Source organism: Hipposideros armiger, unplaced genomic scaffold (genome assembly GCF_001890085.2).
Source record: "Hipposideros armiger isolate ML-2016 unplaced genomic scaffold, ASM189008v1 scaffold_871, whole genome shotgun sequence".
Classification (NCBI taxonomy): domain Eukaryota; kingdom Metazoa; phylum Chordata; class Mammalia; order Chiroptera; family Hipposideridae; genus Hipposideros; species Hipposideros armiger.
This window is the reverse complement of record NW_017732221.1, coordinates 5500-32133: the sequence shown is the minus strand read 5'-3', so window position 1 is coordinate 32133 and position 26634 is coordinate 5500. Positions and strand designations below refer to the sequence as shown.

General features: G+C 40.7%; 1 protein-coding gene across 1 annotated transcript in view; it reads right to left on the bottom strand.

Moving 5' to 3' along the window:
* LOC109374887 (sodium channel protein type 9 subunit alpha-like) overlaps window positions 1–21245 on the bottom strand; it is a 108105-nt gene extending 86860 nt beyond the window's left edge. The window contains 6 exon segments of the mRNA XM_019629847.1: window positions 11777–11977; window positions 12983–13074; window positions 14647–14775; window positions 15337–15426; window positions 15770–15888; window positions 20988–21245. Coding sequence (XP_019485392.1) covers window positions 11777–11977; window positions 12983–13074; window positions 14647–14775; window positions 15337–15426; window positions 15770–15888; window positions 20988–21245 — 889 coding nt within the window.
* Window positions 21246–26634: the final 5389 nt, after the last annotated feature.

The window sequence follows — 26634 nt, the reverse complement described above, 5'->3', positions numbered from 1 at the left end:
AAACATGAGGCTAGACAATGGGCATTATTTGATAATGAATTTAAAAAGCACCTCCAAAGGAGCTTTGATGTCAGCAACAGAAAAAACTTTTAGAACATGTTTAGGCTTTGTGTGTAGGTTGCTTTTACTGTTACATTTCTTAGGTATCTTCAAGGATTCCAATTCATTTACCTCACCACTTGCCCAGTTTAGAATCCAGGCCCTCATTATCATCGTTCTTTCAGTTTCCTTGGCTTCCATGCCTCACTCTCAGTCTACCATACTAACCTGGCAGAATTCAAATCTTACACATGATCTAGCATCCACCTTCTCCATACTTGCTCCCAAGTGCCTGAATGCTATTAGACGAACCCTCACACCCAAGTGAGTGATTATAATTTCAATAAATGATCTCCAATATCAAATTGGCACTAAAATAGATGTCCTGTGTCATTACCAAGATGACCACATAATGCATTCTCCTCAAACCTGCAGAATTTCACTCCGAGCCAATGATGCCATCTCACACTTTTCTGAGGAAACAAAAGCCACTGGGTTTAACTTAATCCCCGTCTGATAACTCTGCAGCCTATTTGTCCACCTGTGCTCCTGCTTCCATGGAGGAGATGTCTCTCCCCTTTGTTCTTCCACTTTCTCAAGGAATTGACTTCTCCCTTGTCTCCTGAATTGTTAACCCATATTTTACTGCTCACTCATTTCTATCACTAGATAAACATTCCTATCCAGATCCATCCTGTAAAAAAATGGCTGCCATTCCCCCATTATTCTGCTTCCCTTTACAGCCAAATTTCTTGGAAGAACTGTCTGCACCTACCTCTTTTTTTAAAAGAGATTGTCTTCTCTTTTTTCTGATGTCTTACGAGGTCTGAAATTAAGTTCGTGAACTCATCCTAGAAAAAGTGCTACATACCTCATTGCTTAATATCACTATGGTCACTTTTGAAGTACTCCCCTTGGGAAGCTATGCACCAACACCAGCACCTAGTTCATGCTTCAAAGCACTTTTGGAACTCTTTTTCTGGAATGGCCATCTGAGCTGTCGTCATATTAACCTTGATGCCCTGAACATCATCAAAATGTCTTCCTTTCAGTATTTCCTTTCTCTTCAGCTAAAGAAAGAAGTCATTGGGGACCAGATCAGGTGAATAGGGAGGGTGTTCCAATAGTTATTTGTTTACTGGCTAAAATCTCCCTCACAGACAGTACTGTGAGCTGGTGTGTTGTCGTGATGCAAGGGCCATGAATTGTTGGTGAAAAGCTCAGGTTGTCTAACTTTTTCATATGGCTTTTTCAGCACTTCCAAATAGTAAACTTGGTTAACTGTTTGCCCAGTTAGTACAAATTCATAATGAATAATCCCTCTGATATCAAAAAAAGGTTAGCAACATTGTTTTGACTCTTGATTTGGACTGACTAAACTTTTTTGGTCATGGAGAATTGGCTGACTTCCATTGTGCACTTTGATGCTTTGTTTCAGCGTCATATTGGTATGCCCATGTTTCATCTCCAGTGATAACATGGTCCAAAACATCACCTTGCCTCTCCAAAAGGTCTTGGCAAACTATGACTCTCCTTTGCTTTTGTTCATCAGTGAGCTCCTTCAGGACCATTTTTGCACATACCTTTCTCATGTTAAGATTTTCAGTTAAGATCTTCCTGTTTCTCTGCTAATGTTTACTTGGTCTGCTATGCGTCTCATGGTCAGCTGACAATTTTGATGCACAATTCGACAAAGTTTTGCAATGTTTTCATCAGTTCTGCTTGTTACTGGCCGCCCTGACCTCCCTTCATCAGTGATGCGTTCATTCCCCTCAGAAAAAAATTGAATCCATTCATATACTGCCGTTTTCTCCCTGGCATTATCCCCATAAACTTAGACTAACATGCCTCTCATTTCACTTCCATTTTTGCCAAGTTTAACGTGAAATGTAATGTTTGTTTGTTAATTCAAGCTCAGACATTCTCATGATGGCACACGAAAACACGCAACAATAATGAACGCCACTCAGCCAGACATCGCCACATGTCAACACTAACACAGCTGTGAGACACTGATATACTGAGGTTAGGAAACCTTACCGAGCTGTTTGTACAGTGCTGCCAATGTAAGTGTATAGTGGCAAGTTCGCGAACTTAATTGCCAAACCTCGTAGTCATGCCATCACTACCTCAGTCCAACTTCATGCTCTTATTACTTCACTAAAATTTTCTCATGAATGTCCCTGATGACTTCCATGATGTTTAAGCTAATATATATATTTCTTGATCTTCATCATCCTTTATCCTTGATCTCATAGCATCATTCACCACAAGCACTCCCTTTTTCTCAATATACTTTCTTCTCTTGGCCTCACTATTTATAACTTTGTGTGTTTCTTTTTTACTGGTTGCTCCTTCTGTGTTTTTTTCTGGGTCCTCCCTGCCTGCTTTTAGACGTTAGGGTTGTGGTGCCGAGCATCTTCTAAGCGTCAAGCCTACTTTAAACACCAGGTTGCCCATTCTCTAACTACTTATAAGCATTATAGTTTTTTAGAAAGACATATGTATGTGTTTATGTATGCTTTCTTTTTGCTGATTACTTTAAAGTATATATATTCAAGCCAGGCAGTTTCTCTGATCTCTGTGCTTTAATCTCCAGTTGTCTACTTTATATCTCCTCTTGGATGTCTCAATGACATCTCAAATTTAACTGTTTAATAGTGACTTTCCCCTACAAACCTGCCCACATTCCCCATTGTCACCCATTCAGTTACTGTAGCCAGAAACCTAGAAGACATCCTCAAGCCCTCTGCTCTTCTCTAATCCATCAGCAGGCTCTTAGATTTTATCCTGTACTCACTCTTTTCTCTTTACTTCCCACCACCACTCTAGATGAAGCCATGATCTTCTCTTGTTTGGATGATAGAAACATCATTCTAACTGGTCTTCCTTATTCCAATCTACCATCACCTTTGCTCAATCATGTGGCAGCTCTTGCCCACACACATGGCAGTTCTCCACAAACTGATTAAAACCACTGCATTTAAAATAAAATTCAAACACTTTTCCATGAGCTAAAACATCCTTCATGATATGACCTTCCTTTTTTGTTTTTTTTTCTTACTTTCTGTGGGGCCCAGGTGCTATGGCCTCTCAGTTAGGAAATGATTACAGGCTTTGGAGACTGGCCTGCCCCTCCCCCTTGGGTAGGACAGAGGGGAGGCAATGACTTGCTGATGTACAGTTCCTGTTTTCCTTTCTGTTAATTACTTGTATGTTTCCTTCCTGCGCATGTGTGCTGGCACCACGCACCTGTTGTTTGTATGCGGGTATAAAACCCCGCTCCCATTTTGGAGTTCGCTCTCTCTGGCCCCGGCCTCAGATGAATAAAGAGCTGTTGCTGCGTTTATGGCACACAGTCTGCCTCGTGCCTTCTTTCAGCTGGGCATCTCACCACCCAGATGCTCCCTGATTGACACGCTCGGACCTGACATTTGGTGTAGTCAGCAGGATATGGTGAGTGACTGCCCCACTGCCCCAAGGTGCTCAGGGGAGGATTCCACTATGCGGCACCCGGTCACTGAATTCCTCATGGCCTGGGTCCCTCCTGAGGACTGGGAGGCGGTGGAGTCCACACCAGAGGCTGTAAGGGAGGCTGTACGGGAGGTGTTAGAAGACGGTATGGAGACGAGCATGCCCATGGCCCACCGTGAGTCAGCAGGGAGGGTTGCATGGCTGCTCCTCTGTCTTGCAGAAGCAAGCGGTCACCGTACATGACCAGACGTGGCAAGTGCAGCAGCTGAAGCAGGCTCAGGAGGTGCTGGAACAACGGGTCTGTGCCCTGGAAAAGGCATTGGAAGGCCAGGTAGGCTCCCTGTTTTTCTCCCGCCCTGTGTCATGACCTGAGAGCCGAACGCAAGCCGTACTCCAGGCCCACCGGTAATCAAGCGGCAGATAGAGCACGACCAGCCCATAGCCCCGGGAGGAGACCCTGCCCGGGCGCTGGAGGTCAAGCAGCACACGACATTTGCGGCATATACATCGGCTGAACTCCAGGAGTTAGCTAAGCAGTTTCACCAATGGGTTGGAGAGACCATACCCGGTTGGCTGCTGCGACTGTGGCATGATGGAGCCGAAAGCACAGAGCTGTCACCTAATGAGATGGCCCAACTCGCCTCCATCATGGTGATGCCCTCCCTTAGCCAGCGCCTGCAGATTGTTCAGCGCTTGGTGGGCAATGACCAGGATAATCACTCTCTGATCAACCAGCTCATGTCGGCAGCCCGCATGGTCTGGACAGACTCTGGGGAGTTGCCAGAGGTGGTCAGTAAATGTTCCACGTCCATGGACCCGGTGCAGATCATCAGGGAGATGGGCATACGCCAGATGGTCTTTCGGGAGCGCTACAATAGCCCTGATGAGGAAGTGTTCACCACATGGATGAAGGCCTTAATCCTTACGTCTGGCACCCAGTGGCTGCCATTTTGACCCCCTTTGTGGACCGTCGCATTTATGAAGTCGCGACAGCTATGGCTAGGCTGGGTGACGTGGAGATCTGGCAGAAGGACAAAGTGGGGAGAGTGGTTAGGCCCGTCAAAACCACTCCCAGGGCTCACCTGCAGGGTGAAAGTCAGAGCCCCCGCCCAGCGGCAGCGAGGCCTGTCAAAGTAAGCCAGAGGCAAATGTGGTTTGATCTCCTGGCAGCAGGTGTGTCACAGGTGAAGATTGAACAGCAGCCCCATGAGGTGCTGCTGGCCCTCTGGACCCAGTTGAGCCCAGAGCAGAAGTTTACCAAGCCACCAAAGGTCGCCGCTTGTGAAGTGTGGCTGCAGGACTTCTTTGACTAGGGATCCGGCCGAGGAACCCGGTTGGCGGGGGAGCTGGGAGACCAGAGGCCTCATGTGGAACTGACCATTCACTGGTCCCCCTGCAATGCGCATCGTGTGTTGGCCCTGGTGCACACGGGTGCCAACAGCACCCTGCTGTATGGCAATCCAGACCGGTTTGGAGGCCCCCTAGTGTACATAGAGGGGTATGGAGGCTGTCATATACGGGTGTGGCAGGCAACTGTGGTTTTGGGCACTGGACACCTTGCCCCACGGGCGTATGTGGTGTACATCTCCCTGGTAGCGGAGTACATACTAGAAGTGGGTGTTTTGCAGGGCTTTGCAGTGCAGACAACACAGGGCAAATTCCACTTGCAGGTGTGAATTGTGAAAACAGTTGTGCGAGGGCATCCGCCCCACAAGCCCGCTGTCCTGCCAAGCCCTGCTAGGACAGCTCGTGTGCACCAGTACCGCCTCCCAGGAGGACTGAGGAGATCAGCCAGACGATCCTGAAGCTGGAGGGGGCAGGCATTATACGCCCCACTCACAGCTCATTCAATTCTCCTGTGTGGCCAGTCCGAAAGCCAGATGGCACCTGGCGCATGACTGTGGACTACCGGGAACTAAACAGGGTGGCGCTGCCCCTGCATGCCGCTGTCCCTTTCGTAATGGACCTTTTGGACCATCTGTCCTTGACACTGGAAAAGTACCATTCATTATGTCGCAAACTTGGCAAACGCCTTTTTCTCCATCAACATCGTGCCAGAGCATCAGGAGCAGTTTGCTTTCACTTGGGAAGGACGACAATGGACATTTGTGGTCCTGCCGCAGGGGTACCTGCACAGCCCGACAATCTGCCGTGGACTTGTGGCGCAGGACTTGGCCACCTGGAAACATGCCCCAGCAGTGTCGTTGTTTCATTATATAGACGATATAATGTTAACCTCTGATTCTCTCGTTGTTTCATTATATAGACGATATAATGTTAACCTCTGATTCTCTTGCTGATGTAGAGAATGAGGCGAAAGCCCTCAGGGCGGTACTTAACAACTGGGGATGTGTTGTCAATGAGGCCAAGGTCCAAGGGCCTGGACTGTCTGTGAAATTCTTGGGAGTTATCTGGTCGAGTAGGATCAAGGTTATGCCAGAGGCTGTCATGGACAAGATCCAGGCCTATCCGCGCCCGGAAATGGTGAAACAGCTCCAGACCTTTTTGGGCCTCTTGGGGGTGTTGGTGGGTGTTCATACCCCACTTGGCGACCATAACGCACCCCTTTTGTGGCTTGACGAATCAAGGTCCTGTGTGGGACTGGACCTCCAGGATGGAGGAAGCCTTATAGCTGCCAAACGGGCTGTGGCTCAAGCCCAGACCTTGTGGGTCGCTGACCTTGCCCTTCCAGACCTGCTGACACTGCAGGTGCAGGACGAGGGCTTTGGTTGGGGCCTGTGGCAGACTCATGGGACCGGGAAGGTGCCCTTAGGTTTCTGGTCTCAGCTCTGGAAAGAAGCTGAGCAAAGGTACCCATTCATCAAGAAGCAGTTAGTGGCCATTTATGCAGCCCTAGTGGCCTGTGAGGCCATCACAGGTCCTGCACCTGTGACGGTGCAGTCCACATACCCGGTTGAGGGGTGGCTGCGGTCATAGCTCAGGGTGCCCAGGACAGGAGTGGCCCAAACTCCCACACTGACCAAGTGGGGAGCGAATTTGGAGCAACGGACCACGTTTAGCTCCAGTCCGCTGTCCCAGCAGCTCTGCTGGGCCCAGTGGCCTTCTGAGTGGGCAAGGAAGAGGTACTTCCAGAGCACCTTGTAGAGGCGGCCAGCCCGTACAGGGAGGGAAAGCCACCTGTCCCTGGCGGGGCACGATACATGGATAGCTCCTGTTGGGGCCAGCCCCCCACTTGGACTGCAGTGGAGTTACAGCCAGAATCAGAGGAATTCTGGTATGACACCGGCCCAGGCCAGAGCAGCCAATGGTCCGAGCTCAGGGCTGCCTTGCTGGTGCTCATGCATGAGGCAGAGGATGTGCATGTCTGCATTGAGAGCTGGGCAGTGTTCTGGGGTCTCACCCTGTGGCTGCCCCATTGGGCTGCCCAGGGGTGGATGATAGGTCAGCGCCCCCTGTGGTGATGCGCCCTCTGGGAGGATTTGTGGTCACGGGGTAAAAGCCAGGTGTCTACGATTTACCACGTTCCGGGCCATAAGCCGTCCCTCTCCCCCAGAAATGACGCGGCAGATGCCCTGGCACAGGTCCGCCCGCCCTGTTTTCTTTCCTTCAGTGATGAAGGATGCCACTAGGGGCCCTTGGTCACACTGGAAACTAGGGCATGTAGGCCCGTGAACCATGTGCAAAGTGGCCCAGCGCTGGGGCAGGCCTCTGAGAGTAGTGAACGCAAGAGAGGCTGTTTAATCATGTCCCCAGTGTGCCAGCCACCACCCCCATAGGCGGCAATTGCTACTCAGCCAGAAAAGCTTGAGCAGGGGGCTATGCCCAGTGCAGGTGTGGCAGGTGGACTACGTGGGGCTGCTTCCCCAAACTGCAGGTAAGCAGTATCTGTTTACAGCGGTTGACACCACCACTGGCCTGGGATTGCATGGCCCACTCCCACCGCCTTGCAACAGGACACTATACATGCCCTGGAGCAAGTGAGCACTGCGTATGGGTGGCCACTCATCATCTCCATCATCATCTCCAGTGACCAAGGGACCCACTTTACAGTACAGCGAGCTCAGCAGTGAGCGAAGGAGCAGGACATAGAGTGGCAGCTGCACGTCCCCTATCGCCTGCAGGCTGCGGGTACGATAGAACGTTTCAACGGGCTGCTGAAGGAAAAGCTCCGGGCCCCAGAAGGGACAAGCCCATGGAAACAATGGGCATCCGGGTACCACTAGCGCTGGTGCAGATGCAGAAAGACAGACCAGTCACCGCTAGATAGTGTAGAAGAGGGGTTGCCACACACCCTCAAGATAGTGCCGGAGTCCATCAAGTCCCAAGACTTGCCCCGGGTACAGCAGGGAGCTTTGCTCCTGCCAACCTGAGAAGCTCTGGCTGAAGGCCAGACACAAACATGGACTTAGCCATGGAAGACTGTCGTCTCCCGGGATCCCTGGGTTGCCTCAGTGGAACCATGGGGGCCCAGCGCTGGTCGTGGACTGCAAGTCCAGCCTTTGCTGTGCTCCTGGCCAACCCCTTTGCAGGTCACCTTGCCGCGAGATGGAGGAGGGACGTTGTTATGGGGTATCACTGCATTGGCCCTGTGGTCTTTGCTGCAGGTAAAGGAAGTGGACTAGCCTTCCCCTATGGTTTTGGGGAAAACGGAGTGGTATCACCGTCCAGGAGCCCCGCCACTGGCAGCTACCGTCTTTTCCCAGGATGGGAAAGTGGCTTGCGTGCTGCCAGAAGGCAGGGATTTACCGTTAATAGTCTCTGTCTCCTTACTGTCCTCTCGTCCAGCCTAGGCACAGGCAACAGCATCCTGGCCCGGGCCCATGTCTTTTCCCAGGTGCACAACCTCTCCCAGTGCTGGGTGTGCACTGAGCTCCCCACATCGGCGGCTGAAGGACTCCCATGGCGCATAGCACCAGCTACAGCCTCAAACTGGACCAGACTGCACTCCTGGTGAATGACCAGAGACTGGACCTCACTTCGGAAAGCAGTGGACACGCTTCTATGATGTAGCTACCACAACGCCCCACCCTGACTGGGCCATGCAGTGAACAATGGGTGGGGATGGTTGACAAGGGAGCGCGTGGAAATGCTAGAGCAGGCCCCTCGCTATATAGAGCAAGTGTGAGCTAACCCAGACCGTACTGTGGGGTGGGCCCCAAAGGACTTCTGTGCTGAGCCTTGTACTCTTGCTGTGGTCTTTGGGTCCAGGGTTCGGTCCCAAAGAAGGGTGTGGTCCCAAACCCTGTAGGGATGGAGTGTGGGGCCCAGGTGCTAGGGCTTCTCAGTTAGGAAAGATTACAGGCTTTGGAGACTGGCCTGCCCCTCTCCCTTGGGTAGGACAGAGGGGAGGAAATGACTTGCTGATGGACAGTTCCTGTTATCCTGTTCTGTTAATGGCTTTTAAGTTTCCTTCCTGCGCATGTGTGCTGGCGCCATGCACCTGTTGTTTGTATGAGGGTATAAAACCCCGCTCCCATTTTGGATCACTCTCTCTCTCTGGCCCCGGCCTCAGATCAATAAAGTGCTGTTGCTGCATTTATGGCACACAGTCTGCCTCGTGCCTTCTTTCAGCTGGCATCTCACCACCCAGACGGTCCCTGATTGACACCCTCGAACCCGACACTTTCTGTTGCCATTCTGTCTCTCTCTCTTACTAAAGCCTAACAACATCGCTGTTTTCCTATTCTGTAAACACATAATACTCTGGGACCTTTTCCTATGCTATTCCTTCTAACTCAAGCAGCGGCCATTATACACACACTCCCACCCACATTTACACTATTTTATGGCTTCTTATTGTCCTTCAGATTTCCTCCTAAATGTCACTTCTTCAGAGAGCTTTTGTCATTTAATTGGTATCTCAGCCCCTGAGATTTATTTTCTTTGCACAGCATTTATTAAAACTTGCAATATTTTTTGTCTAGTTGTCTGTTCCCCTGCTTTTAATCTTTGATTCCGACTAGACTATAAGCTCTGTGAAAGCAGGGACTGAGGCTCTCCTTTTCATTGCTACAGCCCCAAGGAAGCACTTAAACACGTGGTGATAAATGAATGCCTGAATAAATATTACAGTAAGGCCTGTTTTCTATAACCCAGAAAACAGGTAGGAAACCAAAGTCAAACTTGACACAAACATCTCCTCTCTAAAACTATATTTCAAAGAAAATCAATCATAATGGACAGAATTGAGGGAAAAGATTATGGAGTAACATTTCATTTTAGCTAAGCTGTCATTCATGTGTAAAGGCAATACGAAGACACACTGCAAAATTCAAGGGTTCCTTCTACTCTTTCTGGAAAAAAAAAATGCTTGAAACAATTCTAGAAGGTTAAAAAACTCATTCAAATTACAAACTCAGTAATAGAACCAAGAATCAGAATAAAAGTGTTGGCAGCGATCCTACTAAAAAAAGTTAAGTTTAAGTAAAAGTTGTAAATTGATTCACAAACAGAATGTGAATGTCAATAATTACCCACAAGATGTTTTATTTTTATGGCATATAAGTTGAGGAATAAAATTCCTTGGAAATTGAAAATAAAATTTAGGATCATATTAACAAAATCAGAAACTGAAAAAGTAAAGATAAAAGGAAGGAAAAATAGGCTAAACCCCCAGCAAAAGCTGGTAGTAAAAAAATTTACAGTAAATATTTTACTTGAAAACATTCAGGCTTTTGTTTTGTTTTGTTTTAGGCTTTTAAAAATTTTCTTTATTTACAGTATTTAACTATATTAACTAGGTTTTATTTGCTTTTATGTTCCCCAGTGAGTGGAAAAATACACATTTAATAGAGTAAAAAAAAAAAATGATGTATACAATTCTTTATTATCCAAGGAGAATCCTGACCTTTACTTCTGGATCTCCCTCTGTCACAGACACATAGAACTGAAAGTTCTCTTGATTTCCATCCCACCTCTGGATTGAATTATCAGTTAGGATTTGTGGGTTCATGTGGGCAATATCACACAGACACATTGCAGGTGTTAGACAGAGAGCACAGTCTTGCTTGATCTCATTCTCACCCAAACTCATCAATAGCTTTGGTGAGAGAAATTGTGTTAGGAGATAATGGTTTAGGAAACATGCGGTTGATGCTTTCTGTAACATACTCTAAAATATACTTGTGAATTAAGCAGACTTCTGAGACTATGTGTACAGATCATCTCATACAGTACCTACAGAACTAGTTCTGATGAATTAAACTTTGATGTGCTGGATTAGCTAGATTTAGGGAAGTCATTAAAAAGAACTGTGAAACTCACAATTGGTTACAATATAAAGGTAATGCTGATAAACCTGAGTAAACGGTTGCACTTTATACAAATCTTTAGAAATATTATTGAGACATTTTAATATGTGATAATATTATCATTACAGTATGGTTAACATAAGTATATCATGTTATATTATAGTTACAATACACATGTAAAATATAATTATATTATGATATTACCTATAAACATCTGTATGAATTATACAATAAAACTGTAGTTTATAATATATCTTATGATGAAATGTAATGGTTAAAAGTATTAGGTCATCACTGAATTTATTTCTCTAGAGCAACTTTATTCTTTTTTATCTTACAGAAGTGGAGAATGATGGAAGCAGCTCCTGTGTCTAATAACAGGGCTGCTAGAAAGGTTAGAACGAGGCAGATGTATAAAAATATAACATAATCCAAATCCACACTTTAGCAACTTTCTACATATTTGAATAATTTTTAAATAATAAAAATGAGGGCCGGCCGAGTGGCGCGATGGTTAAGAACTGCCTTGGGATGCCAGAGGGCCCTGGTTCGGATCCCACATATGAGGGCCAGTGACACTGCCCTCCACAGCTAAGATGCTGAACAACAGCTCAACCTGGGACTGGGCTGCCATGAGTTGCTGGCGACGGCGTAGGCTGCAGCCCCTGTGGCAGTGGGTTGCCATGAGCTACCGTATGTAGCCAGCAGCCAGCATGAGCAGCCAGCATGAGCAGCCAGCAGCCGCAGTGATCGGCCATCCAGAAACCGGCGACTGATCTGCCTCGCCCAGGAAGAGCGCAATGATGGTGCCAACTTGGGCCAGTGAAGCAACGTCCTCCACAAGTAGACTGAAGAACAAAACGACAGCAACTTGTCTGTTCCCCTTCCCCCAATTCCCCAGCACTGTTCCCATCCCCCCAATTCCCCAATAAAAATCTTAAAAAAAAAAAAATAATAATAATAATAAAAATGAAAGCGACATTTCTTTGCTAAAGGAGATAAATGCTTTTAGCCTTATTTCAACCTATTAACAACTGTAGAGAGTATCTTACCTCTATAGAAGTCTTCGTCATAGATGTCTGGAACGGTTAGATTTTCGTATGAAGAAGCCCGCACACACTTGTTCTTCAGGTTGCCCATGAAGAGCTGCAGCCCGATCAGCGCAAACACACTCAGACAGAACACCGTCAGGATCATGACATCTGAGAGCTTCTTCACAGACTGAATCAGGGCCCCCACGATGGTCTTCAGACCTGAAGACGGGGTACAAAAGGTGTTCATAATGAAATAAAGCTTCTGAATGAGAAACAAACACAAACACAAGCTTTCCTAGGAATGCATGCATTCTACCAAATCAATGACCTTGAAAACTCTAATTAAAAAAAAAAAAACCCACTAGGTCAAAGGGTGGATTTGTTGTTTTACATTTATTTTATGTAAATGCATATGTATATCACATACAGGAAATGATTAAAAATTGTAAAATATTTCCAAAGGATAACCAAATTGTCAAAATAAATAATTTGGTTGCCCAAACGATATCCACACTCACTTGTAAAAAATAGCTTTTTAAAATGCCAGTTCAGGAAATGTATGTCAAACAAACCATCTCCCTATAATGACACTAAAACAAAGAGGCTGAATTGCAGCACACAGTGACAATTTACTAATTTTTGGTTAAGAAATGGTTTGTCGAGCAAAGATAAAAAAACAATATGTCATGCAATACCTTCATGCTAATATTTTTTTCTCCCTTTTCTTAACTATATGAAAAGCAATTAAAACAAACTGAAATTTTCATTCCTGAATAAGCAAAATGAAAAAAGAACTGTTAGACAGGAGGGAAAATTTCAAGTTGAGATGTGAGCCAAATGGCCATCTTCATCCTCTAAGACCCATGCAACTGATTAAACTCAGAGGCTGACTTTTAATAAGGATTCTGAAAAACATAAGGAATTAAATTTAATTAAAATTGCATAAGAGAAAGCTTTTCTTGTCTTTCCTCCAAATGATCAAAGTCAGCCCCGGTGTTTAACCCCACTCTCACCTGGAATGACTGAAATTGTTTTCAATGCTCGGAGAACTCTGAATGTTCTCAACGCTGAGACATTGCCCAGGTCCACAAACTCTGTCACATATCTGTAATAGGGGAGTTTATACACAAACACAGTGACAACACACACACAAACAAACAAAGAACAACTCCCAAATAGTTGGAGTTATGAGTGGCCTAATGCTTCACACCAGTCACTTCTTACCTGGGATTACAGAAATAGTTTTCAAAGCTCTCAACACTCTGAAAGTTCGAAGAGCTGAAACATTGCCTAGGTTTACAAATTCTGTTAAATACCTGTAGAATTAAATCAGAGTTATTCAGAATTTAGATAGCATCTATGATACTTACCCGTGCCTTTAGTCAAGGTAGTTCCAACATTTGGAACAGCTTAAAGATTTTGGCAAGTCTTTTTTTTTCCCCTATCATAACTAATTTAATTTGATTTGATTGGACTCAAGTTGATGTGAGCAAAATACAAATGTATTATTAAAATTGTTTCATATACTTAAATGCCTAAATAAATAATTAAATACTTCAATTATTAGACCTTGATCTTATGGTAATATAGTTAATAATCCTATAAAACATCCATGGAAAATCTTGAAAATTGTATGATAGTTGAAAGAAGCCAGACACAAAATGCCACATCCTGTATGATTCCATTCCCATGAAATGTCTAGCATAGGCAAATGCGTAGAGGAAAAATCATAGATGAGTGGTTCCCAGGGGCTGACGGGAGGAGGGAATAGACATGACTGCTTTGGGGGGTAATGAATATATTCTTGAATTAGAGAGTAAGGATGGTTGCCCAACTTTGTGAACATACTAAAAAACACTGAATTTTATACTTTAAAAAAGTAAATTTTATGGTATGTAAATTCTATCTCAATACAATAGGAGAGCCCCCTAAGAGGCAGTCCTGTTTGACACAATGTTGTCATATCAGTGGGGTGGTAGGTAGGACTGCAGCAGCCACATGTGATCACGACAGGAGGGAGCCTGATGGACAGAGAGGTGGGACGGGGCTGAGGAGGGAACTGGAGACTAGAAATCTGAAGACCCTTCTGTAGTGTCTAAATTACTCCAGTGAACATGTGTTACTTTTACAATTCAATAGCAGAGCAAAAAATATTGTATCTAGGTTTGAGATTTAAAAAATAAAAAAGAAATGTTTCTGACACATATTTGGGAAAAGAGTAGCAACATGAATAAATTAAAATTCTATGTTAACGTAATATTTTTCCCTTGAAAATAAACTGTGGATATGTATGTAATACATATACAGTTCATTAATGTGAGGTTTAGTAATCAGTGACAACCCTTATAAAAAGATTTACTTTTATATTTTATTATACTTATTCGCACAATAAAAAGAGCACCATACTTATAATTAAAGGCCTGAGTTTTTTTCTGTGATTCTTATAGGTTTTATTAGTTTTCAAATAAAAACTTGGTAAAAGTGTGAACCTAACTGCCACCAAATAGACTGTCCATCCAAGTGCTGGGTGTGGAGGGAGATGATCAAGTATAACGTCATATTCTTTTGAGTGAGAAATGCTCTTTCTGAAAAAAGAATTAATATCTGCCTATAAATGCCCAGCTTTCATACAGTTTCCTTTAAATGCAAACAAGACATGCAGAAAAAGTCAGACTCAAAAGCTCTATTCTTTTTTTTTAATCTTCATTAAATTTATTGGGGTGCTATCCGCTTATACAATTATATAGGTTTCAAGTGTACATTTCTATAGTGCATCATGTATATATTGCATTGTGTGTTCACCACTAAAGTTTTGTTCTTACTAGAATACTGTGCTACCTGTGATTTTCATGAGTCTGCCATTTCAAAAAACGGAATGTAGTACTTACGCAAAAACAATGACGATAAAATCAAGCCAGTTCCATGGGTCACGAAGGAAAGTGAATTCTCCTATACAGAAGCCTCTTGCAAGGATTTTTACAAGTGATTCAAAAGTATATATTCCAGTAAAAGTGTACCTAGACACAAGAATCCATTGGGATATTAAGTATGAAAAAGAATACAGCACCATGTAAATCTTTATAATTTATTTTTTTCTGATCAACCAAAGAAAGTCATCTACTGCAGTGTGGCTATTGATTTATGAACCCACTCTAAGTATTACAATAAACTACAGGAAAGGTCTTTCCAGAAAACTTTAAAATGTTCCTATCAGAAACTCTTTAGAAAGTAGGGGTGTTTAAAATTACAAGAACATAAATGTTAGATCTGCCTAGAAAATTCCTACACTGCTCCATCAGAAATACACCAAAGGATAAGAAAAATGTAACATGTTTAAGAATAAGGCAGCACATCTTCTAAGTTTATTCTTCTAGAATAGACTGTATCATTTAATTATTCTACTCTACTGCTAGCCTGTTAATACAAGGGGAGAAAAAATAAAGGAAAGAAAAGCAACTATATAACATTGGAAGATAAACACCACAATTTTTATAGATGCAGTAACTTCCTGGTAGGAAAAGGAAAGAATAAAAACTATAATACTAAGACCATATTAAAATGTACTTATACCCACTTACTCTACATTCTTGGTCCAATCTGGAGGGTTATTCATGGTCATAAATATGCAGTTCGTCAGAATAGTGCACATGATAAGCATGCCAAATAAGGTAGGCTAGAATCAAGGAATATGATGAAAGCCCACGGCGGGACTTTGAATATTTGATAATAACACTTGTTGAAATCTTTTCCTTAAGAAATAACTGTAAATAGTTTATATACTTTCTCTTTAATCTCTTAGAACAAGAGAGTAATAGGTAAAAGTAATTTATCCTAAAATGTTAAAATTGCCATTCTTCCGATCTTCTCAGAGACCGACACCAAATTATACTGAAATGATAAACTAAAACCACAGTCTTTTCAGGTACAAAAGGACACAAACCCATATTTAAATAAAACAGCAAAAACTACATTTTAAAGGACCATCGCAAGTAAGCATTTTAAAAAGGATATGAGTGTACTAAAATCTTAATAGATATTCTTCTTAGAGGACAGAAAGGAGAGAGCATGTACAAAGCAGGTGTGGCATTGAAACGGAAGATTGCTTTCCCTCTGTTCAATACTATGAAAGTCTGCAGAATCAAAAAGAAAACAGGATGAAATTGAGAATCCAAAATTTCAGTCTAGCACATTAATCGCAGTAGCATCACAGTAAAGAAACAATGCCATCAGACTCAAGTAATGTGGTTCCAATGCCATTTATGTGGCTATATTGTTGGCCAATGAACTCCAAGTCCATTTCTTCTCAGCAAATTAAGAAGTGAACCATTTATGAGCATGCATTGCTTAAAGCTCCCAAAACACATTGTTTCCACATCCCTATAACTCCCCGCATCAGTAACAATAACTTGTGGCCATTGGAATTAGTTTAAAAATGCCACTTCCTTCTTTCTTTATACTGCATTATAAGCAAACCAAATAGAAATTATAATAGGCATCCCTCATCTTTACCATAATAGCTTGAGCATTTTAATACTTGTTGGCTATTGTCATAGTTAGTACAAGTGTTCTAAAATATGAGTTTTTTCAAAACAATATTTTCATAAATTTAAGAAATGTTAGAGTTGGAAGAATCCCATTATCCCTTTCCTATTATAGATGTAATACTAATAAAAGCTAAAATAAAAATAATTCTTAAAAATAATACAAATAGAACTAAACAGTTTAAAAATGTTATGTAACCATTATTTAATGAGTGACATTCTCCCTGGCTTTGGTCTTTATTTAAAACCTAAGCAAATAAACAGCAATGAAAACAAAACATTAAATCAATCTAATGGTTTTAGATTGGAAATCAGAAAGACCAAGTTCAAATCCTTGTCTTATTTTTCTGCATTGGCAGGCAAATTATTTGTTTTATCTAGAAGACATGCAGTTGGTCTTTTTGTTGCTGTTTTTATTTAATCTGAATTTTATGTAAGTTAATGAGTGGGTTTCTGGTAATAAACATTTTTCACCATTTGGGGACATAAGTTTGAGTATCTTGCTTTTTAGTTGTATGTGGCAGTGTTCTCAAGAAAATGAACCAAAATCTATTATTTTTGGATGTTCTTTTATATTCCTGGAGACTTTCACTATACTAGTTACGTCTAAACATAATTTAACATAAAGTTCACTTTTACATTTAAAATTAGTTTTAAAATTAATATCTAGTCTTTGAGTACAACTATTGTTTTATTAAATCTCAATACACTGTGGTTGTTATAAGCAGCTACAGCATAAGAGGCAATGAAAGGAGTTTGAACATAAATGAGGCATGAGTTTTGCCTTCAAGGAACTTCCTAGAAAAGTGGTAAGAACACAATAACTCTAGTATAAGATATAGCAGGTATCATACAGAGAAATACAAATGGAGGAGTATAAGAATAAAGAGGGGACAGGGTCATATGCCTGTCAGAATTATCCGGGGGACTTCAGGAACCAGAGGTCACCTGAGCTAATATGAAAATCACATTACTCCTAGCCTTGGCAAGACCTTGGACTTGAAATTATGGGGGAAAAAAAAAATTAGTCTGCTATTTTTAAACTTAAACTGCCAATTTTAATTTGCATTAAAAACCTTCTTTAGGAATATTTGGGTTTATACACACACAGGTGTTAATTACAAATTGGAAAAGTAGGTATGAAATTTTAGAGATCAGTATGAGGCTCTCTAGTAAATTCTAAAATCCTACGAGCAAATACATAGGTGTCAAAGTCTGAATAAAACTCTTTTTAATTTTGCTTATTTATTTAAGAATTTACTGAGGCTGGCCGAGTGGCTCAGTTAGTTAAGAACTCGCTCAAGAGTGCGAGCTCTGAGCAACATCAGTTCGATGCCTGGCCTGAGCTGAGCTGCCAACAGGTAGCAGGATGGCTCAGCTAAAAAAAAAAAAAAAAAAAAGAATTCACTGTATATAAAAGTAGAGAATTATGGTGCTTAAGGAGCAAAGGCTCTACAGCTGGACAGATGATTCTTAGTACCAGATCCACCATTCAGCAGCTTGAGAGCTAGCACTTAGTGTCTGTGAAGTTTTTAAGTTTCTGATACATTGTAAACTCAGTAAATGGAGGGAGCAGCTGTTGGTATCAAAGGCAACATATAAGGCACCAAGGACAGGAAGGTAAAAAGACCATGTTCCTGTCCACTTAATACCCATAGTAGAGAGTGAGTGGTAATTTATTTTTTTCCTCAAGTCACAAACTTTCACTTATAATAAAGGTACCGCATAGCATTATTGAAAAGCACTAATATATTCATCACTGGCTATTCTCATGGTTAGTAGCAAGTGTTCCAAAATAAAAATAAAGCCCTAACTTCTATCAGTTTATTAAGTGTTCTGTCTTTTAACAAAGCATTGATAACTATACTCAAATATAAATTAAAATCTGGACCCAAGTCAAACTATGGGTCATTAAGATTTTTAATCCAAGCTACAATTATAATGCAGCAGAAATAAAGTTTTTGTCAATTAGTGTGAATAACATGAATTATTGAGGAACCAATTCATAGAGAATACAATCCTAAACCTGCAAGTAAATGTCAAAGCTAAACTACTTTTATAGAGAATGTTTGAGTAGCTAGGACAAGGCACAAAAAGTTGACAACTTTAATCTCCAAATGAAAAGGAAATAAAAAGACTCAGGTGGGCCGGCCGAGTGGCTCAGTTGGTTAAGAGCTCACTCAAGAGTTTGAGCTCTGAGCAACAGCGGTTCGAGTCCCGGTCCGAGCTGAGCAGCCGCTGAGCTGCCAAAAGGTGGCAGGATGGCTCAGCTAAAAAAAAGAAAGAAAAAAAAAGACTCAGGTATCCTTCTGTATATTTGTTCAGATGCTAACAACAGATAACCATGAAAATAGATTACTTTGACACAGTATGCAGTTCTACCCAAGTACATTAATGCTGACGTGGATTAGGCTTTTGATGTGGTTGGTGTTTTTTTATTTGAAAGGAGTGGGGGCCAAGGTAAGAGGGTGGAGTCCCACCCCAAATATTCTCTATTAAATTTGCTTATCTACATAGTTAAAATTACTCCATTAGTTAATAAGTCCATTATCCTCCATTCAAATGCAAACATTTTCTCCTTACCTCCTAAATCACTTTAAGCAAATATTAGTTTATATCTCTGACTTGGGGATTATTCCAGAAAGATTCCTTTCCTCCTTAAGGAGTAGCTGGTTAAGTAATATCCAGGCTCCCTTTAGAAATGAGAAATGCAGTAGGTATCCATGTAAAGCCAGGAATTTTTCAGGATGAAATAATAAGCAAAATAAGAAAGTACTTCTTATTTTGTCTGTTTCATTATTTGCTCATCATTATCGCATTCATTTTTTAAAAATTAGCATTGTGGTTGCTATACAACAGAAACTAAACTAAACTAAGAGGTGTTGTTGCATAATATAATATCTCAGTAGGGAGTCAAACCAACTTAAATAAAAAAAAAAATCTATGACAAAACTTACTAGTGTGTAACATTTTGCAAGTTACTTAATTTCCCCAAGCCCTCTGTCCCATCTAAAAACAAAGGTGATACATACATGTGCTAATTTGCATAAAACCTCTAGTGACTGGCACAGACACCCTCAATACCTATTAGCATTTTTCCATCTGTGTCAGAATAGTGATTGGTTAATTAGAGTGCTGTGTAATATTTCAAGGTCCTCTCAGGTATTCTGCTTTCTACTGCTATGTATGCTATCAGCTTGTTGAGATGCTGGTTTTAGTGTGAATCAAAATATTAGATATGGCCATTCATAGGAACTACCACTGAGGCAGATGTGTTTCTACCACCAAAATGAACTTCATCACATTTTATGTCTTAAGACATCTCAAATATGTTCTTTATTTTATTTGCCAGATGCCTTATCAAGAAATATTCCTTTTTATTCATCTGTTAAACAAATCAAAATCATTTTTTAAATGGACTTCATCCTGCCTTTCTTGACCTCTCAAAGATAAGTCTGCAGGCGCTGTGCAACAAAGCATTGTTGGAGAAAGTTATAAAGCCTGCTCATCTAATCCATTATTGTCTCCTTTTTTCTCCTCTTTGTCATCTTCAACCTGGTTGTATCTGCTACTCTGTCAAAAGTTACTGTAATTCCCCTTCTCATTTTCTCAACAGAATAACCTTTTAGCAGTCGTTTCAAGTTTTTCCCCATTTCTTTAATGCAGTCAACACCTTCTCCGCTCTGCTATTCTCAACGCTGACTCTCAAAGGACAATTTCTATTCCTGTAGTATGAAAAAGACTGACACCAATTAACATGCATTTCCCCTGATGTGCCTGCATTTACTTCAACATATCAGACTCTTAAATCCATATTCTGTTTGCCACTCAAGCCTCAGACAAATAGGCTTCTCCACTTTTCTAATGCAATAACAACCTGACCTACAAATACAACCTTGTACCTTGTCTGTGAACATCAGCAACTAGCCACAACATTACTCAAACCCTCTATATTTTTATTTCTGACTGAGAATGATTTTTCTTTACTTTCAAATGTGCTATTTTATATCCTATGCTTAAAATGTTTTCAATTGATTCGGTACCGCAAGTTTCCATCCTTCTGGTAGAAAATTTCTCAAATTTCTCAACATGCACATACTGTCACCTGTCTCTTTTTATTTGCTTTCCATTATTATTTTGTTTTGATTTCCATCATCTACCACAAACTGCTTATAAAATTTTACCATTTCATCCTCTTTGTTCATTCCAATAGCATTTCTCTGTCCTCAGCTTTCTGGGTAATTTTATGAGGTGCTCATTTCCCTTCTTTTTTGAACAATAGGAAAAATTTCTGATTAATGCCCTACCTCTGTGACTATCTATCTCAGATTCCTCTTTCTCTCCAACACCCTCAATGAAGCACCTCCACAAACTCCATTATGAGTTGAGTGACCTCATGTATTCCCATGGATTCAGCTGTCACCTCCATGCAAATGCATTCTGGACATATTCTCTGGTCTTACTACTCAAATTGACAATTATTCTGTTTCTACCTGTATGCATTTATGGCATGTCCACAAAGGCAGAACATGCATATTCTGAATATCATACATAAGTATTTACCTGAATATTTTTGTCATGATGTGTTTTTTTCTTCCCCAAAATTCTACTTGATCTCAATTTTAAAAAAATTTCTGTACAGAATGAAACAAACAGAGACCACGCCATTGCAGTCATAGTAAACTTACTTTTTTGTCTGCATAGTAGGGGTCTAGGTCCTCCAGGGGCTGTGACACCATGCCTGGAGGGATGTCCCCATAGATGAAGGGCAGCTGTTTACCAGCTTCCAGGTCACGGTTTGGCTTTGGGCCTTCTTCATCATCATCTTTCTTTCCTTCTTTGGGTTCCTTTGTTTTTCCTTCAGCAATACGCTGTTCAATGAGGGCAAGAGACTGTTTTGTGAAGTGGGCAAAGCTCTGAGGTCCTGGGGGAGGCAGCGTTGCCATCTTTTCATCCTGTATATTTTATTTCCCCTTCAGCTCCTTACATAGGAGGCCTAAGTGGAAACAAAGAAATAAGGCCTTAAGTGTTTGCCAGACAGGGATGGCCCATTAAAATTAATAATAATAACAATTAATAATAATAAAATAAACCAACAAACAGATTTTTGGTTTCAACTACAAAAAGTAAAGTTTTCACAGAATTATAGGCATGTTAAATTAGCATTTATTCAGATACAGCTGAAACATTCAAAGACAAAAAGAAGTGCACTTTCTCATCTAGTAGTTCTACGATTTCGATAAGTAAAAGCTGATAGAAGACTGAATCTAGAGAATATAGGGGAAAAAAAATAATGATACCAGATTTGAGTCCAGTCTTAGCTGCTCTCTGAATTGTAATTAAAGGCCTTTCAATAGGTTTTCACTTTACTGATATCTGAACACCTGATAACATCGTTGGACGAAAGCAATAGGCAGGTCTACCCTGGCTGTAAGGAAGACACCTGCAAATTTGGTACCATTCTTGGCAGGATGGCCATCCTTTTTATGTTATGAACCAGTTTTTTATTTTCAAGAATAAATGGTACATCACCTTGGACACCGAGACAACAGGCATAAACTGGGAATGTTCTGGGCAAGCTTAGATATATACTCATCTGGTCTAAGAGAGGTCCTTGGAGAAATTACTAAATTGGACCTAAGATCCTGGCACTGCCTTGTAATGCTTTCCTTTTTATGGGAGCATATGAGACTAATGGTCTTGATCATTATTATTCATCAACGTATGCCTCAGTGATCACGTGCTTTTCTGAAAGATAGACTTTATGGCTGTACAGCAGTACTAAAATAAATATGAGCAGGACTTAAATCTTAAATTCTTAAGATTAAATCATACTGACATCACTACTGTTTGGAAATCCTGTACCTTGCTTAAATGGAATCCAGGTGAGACTTAGAGCCTAGGACTTCAGATAACAAAAGATTCCCAGCCACAGGCTTGAAGGCTGGAAGCACCAAGGGTTATACCCAAATACTGCTTGGCATTGCATTTAATATGCAATAAAAGGTTTGTGAACCCCCTAGACCAGCAATTCTCAACCTTCCTAATGCCACAACCCTAATACAGTTCCTCATGTTGTGGTGACCCCCAACCATAAAATTATTTTCGTTGCTACTCTATAACTGTAATTTTGCTACTGTTATGAATTGTAATGTAAATATCTTTTTGTTTTCCGATGGTCTTAGGCGACCCCTGTGAAAGGGTGGTTCAACCCCCAAAGGGGTCGCGACCCACAGGTTGAGAACCGCTGCCCTAGACTAATATTTTAATTTGCTGTCTTGAAATTTCTGTCTTATTTTGATCAAAATAAAATACAAATTTTTAGCTCTAATGTTGGTAGATCCTCCAACACTTCCTGAGTATCATTGGTTTACCATTTCCGAAGGTTGTACAGATTTTCAAATTGCCAATTGTTCCACCTCTGATGCTTAATCTTACCCTTTGCCTATTCAGTAAAACTGATGGTTGTAATCCATTGTATTTACATATTTAGGTGATGGCTACAGTATTTGTTTTGTTACCTGAAATTTAAAAGTTAACTCAAACTTTTTCCCTTAAATAGGCAGTTAGAAGCCTGGAAATAAGACAGCCTTTATGAATCTACATACAATCTATTTCCTCAATATAATACCTTCATTTGTTTTCAACTTTATAGTTTCTTAAGATGGCATCAGAAGTAAACAGTCAAATATATTACAACATTATTTACCAATTAATTGCCTATCTTTGTTATGGATTTATCTAGTCTATTTCACTAGAAAGCTAGATTGAACCAGGGTAAACCCTCTCCCCAACCCCTGAGTCTCTAGTAACTCCTAATAGTTTTTCAGGCCTCATCAGTTCTAAGGAGCTTTCCCTGACAAGGTGGGTTAGGTGCACTATCTGTGTCACCTTTAAACTAATCCATAAATATATAAGCTTCACTTAACTTAGACTTAAATGTTAGAATTAAATGTCTCTGGAAAACTCTAAGATTACAAAATCCTAGAAAGCAGTATATCCTTAGCCTATAATTGTGCTGGAACAAAGTAGACCAGCGGCTTGATTTTGTAGTTAGTCTTTGTGGTTCCTAACAATCCAAAATATTATGGGAAGTAAAAATATCCATCTAGAGTAAGGGAGTTCTGTGTTTTTATTCCAGTGCTGATTGTGTGGTGTGTATAGTTTGGAAGAGTTCACTGCACTGTATATTTAAGGTATATGTATTTTTCTATAAGAATATTGTCCTTTTTGGAAGGTTAAATAAAGGTAAAGGTGGGGCCGGCAGCGTGGCGCGCTGGTTAAGAGCTGGCTTGGGATGCCAGAGGGCCCTGGTTTGGATCCCACATATGAGGGCCACATATGAGGGCCAGTGACACTGCCCTCTACAGCTAAGATGCTGAACAACAGNACTTTATAATATTGTCTCCCCATCCATAAACATAAAATTAACCTCTAATGAGGTAAATAATCTTCTATGTCCCTTATCAACATTTATATATTTTTCTACATAAGGATTTGTGTATTCCTGGTTAAATTAATTCTAGATACTATATTTTTATGTTGCTATTATACATGGTGTCCTATATTTAAAAACATACACATTCTAGTTGGTAATGGCTACTAATTTGACTTTGTATCCAGTGATCCTTAATTTTCATTTCTAACACAGTTTGTCAATTATGTTTTTCGCACAGATGATCGTATCTTCTGGAAATAATGACAACTTTATTGAAGCACCAATAAGGAGTATGAGTAACCATTTCATGTCAGATACTGGGTAAGATCTTGGAATTCAATGCTAATAAGGACATTTTTAACTATTCAGTCACTGCATGTCTGATTGCACACATCTAACCAATATTGTTTGATTCATTTTTTTAATCCAAAAGCAAATTATAGATCTGTGTAAGCATGTGTGTATACATATGTGTGTATGTCTCTACACACACACACACACATACACACTTATTTTTTTTTCTATCCAACATCCAATCTTCCTTCTTATTTGGAGTGGATGGATTGCCCATTGTGAGTAGTGGTGATGGGATTCAAGCCCTACCTCTTATTGTGGAAATGTAAGTGAATTATCCTTCTTTTCTACCTGTTAGTGTGATGAAGACACACTAACTCCTAAGCTTATCCAAATGGATTCACTTGCCTTTTACTTTGACCCTGAATTGAATGAAGCCAAGATTAAGGAAGGTCTGGTTGGAATTCCTTTGTGCTGGAGCCTTTGTGCGCCTATGGTAGAGTCCAGTTGTGGCAAGCGGAATCACCCAGCAGTCCTTGCCAGACTGGTCTGACAAACAGCCTCTAGTCCTCCCTTTGGTCTGCTCATTTCCCCATCCAGTTCATTCAACTTTCCACATCCTTCCAATAACTCTGTGAGAACCCAGCACCTTCTAATAAATCTCCCTTTGGCTTGACTATTTCTCTTGCTTGCAACCAAGATCCTTGTTTAATATGGGAAAATTACTTTGGATTCACTGTGTAGAACCTAGNAAAATAGCCTTATTTTGAAAGACCCTTAAATAACTTAAAAATAATTAGAGAATGAATCTTAAATGATCAGCCATCAGTTAAATTCTTTGAACTACTACTACTAGTATTAAAATTTATTTGTATATGCCATCATAATTACCTGTGAGCAGAATTAACAAAATATGTTTTGGGGGTTTTCTCTATTAAGCTACAAAAAACTAAAGCAAGAGACCTCAGTATCAATTTCTTCTTGTTCAAATTACTAAAACAAAATGAAGTTAATCTTGATTTTAAGATTATCTCCCTACAGGTTATAAAAATAGTGATTGTTACATATGTGAAATCATGTGATGCTAATATTCCTTTCAGATGTTCATTCCATGTTATTTACTCTTCAACATTTTTTTTTTAAGTGGTCACTAAGTTCTAGACAGAATGCCAAGTGCTGGGGGAAAAAATACAAACTAGGTAGCCTTGGTCCTTGTCCTCTGGGACATACAGTCTATTGGGGAACATGGGCAGGTAAACAACTGTAATTCACCTATCAGATGAAAGCAATGAGAACACACAGGGAAGGTACCTGACCTGGACTCACGAAGGTAGGTTTTGGTCAGGGAGGGAAGTCGAGTAGAAGTTCGCTGTTCTTTAAGACGTGTATCCCTAATAGTTCTACCTTGACACTTGAACTTCATTCATAAGGTAATTTATTAAGAGTTTGCTATGGTCCAGGAGCTGTCTTTGTTATAACAGAATATTATCTTTGACTTTGTCCTTCCATGGAATTTGACATGTGTAACTTTAGATTTTATCTCTGGATTTAGCTAACCTCAAGTGATTCTAGTTTAAATTTTTTTAAATATGCACAAACCTTGTAAGAGTGAATCATAATTTAGCTTTTTTGTGGATAATATAAATCAAAGTTCCTAAATTCTATAGAATTTTTTTTTTTAATTTCGGGTTTGGAGAGTTAAAATTCCCCAGTTCATGGCCCACTGTCATCACTGGCCATGCAAATCTCTCTTTATTATTTTTAATTTGTCAGCTCCATATCCCACTCCCTACCACTCCACCACCTTTTCATCCCCATCCTGAGGCAATTGTCCAAATGTGTTTACTGTACATCTTTGTGCTATTGTATTTTCTTGAAAATCAATTATTATCTTGGATGTATATATCTTTAATTTACATAAATTGTTTTATTTTCGTTTTCTGTTTATTTTTTACTAAGCACTGTGATTTTAATATCCATCCATTTTACTATAAGTACATCTAATCAGTACTTATAACTACAGCACAATACTCCAAAGTATATCACCAGACATTTTACCCATTTGCCCTCTTAGTTGGAATACCTGGGTGCCACCTAGTCCTCCACAATCCAGAGATATATCCAGGTTTTGTAGGCCAGTAGCCTCTATAATTGGGGGGAGGTGATGAGACAAACATGCAAAATACAAATTATACACAAAAGTATTTATTAAAAGTGACTTCAGAAATTAAATGGATTGGCCATTTTTTAAAAAACGAATCAATACCACGAACACCACAAATTCTAAATAAATATTTAACTACTCCTTAGCAAACCTTTTAATACTTTCCCTTCATTTTTGGCTTCATTCTCTTTGCTCACCCCTTTGCAGGGCACAATTTTGTAACTGGGGAACAGAAGTAATTTAATATTTCCTTTAGCACGACTGGGTATTGTGTGTGTGTGTGTGTGTGTGTGTGTGTGTGTGTGTGTGTGTGTGTGTGTTTAGTCCTGATAGTTGAGCAAATTTCTTGAGCTTCACAACTTGTTATTGTTAACAGCAGGGAATTTTTTAGTATTACTGTCAAATTTACAAAAACCACCATCAAGTTCCTTTCACATAT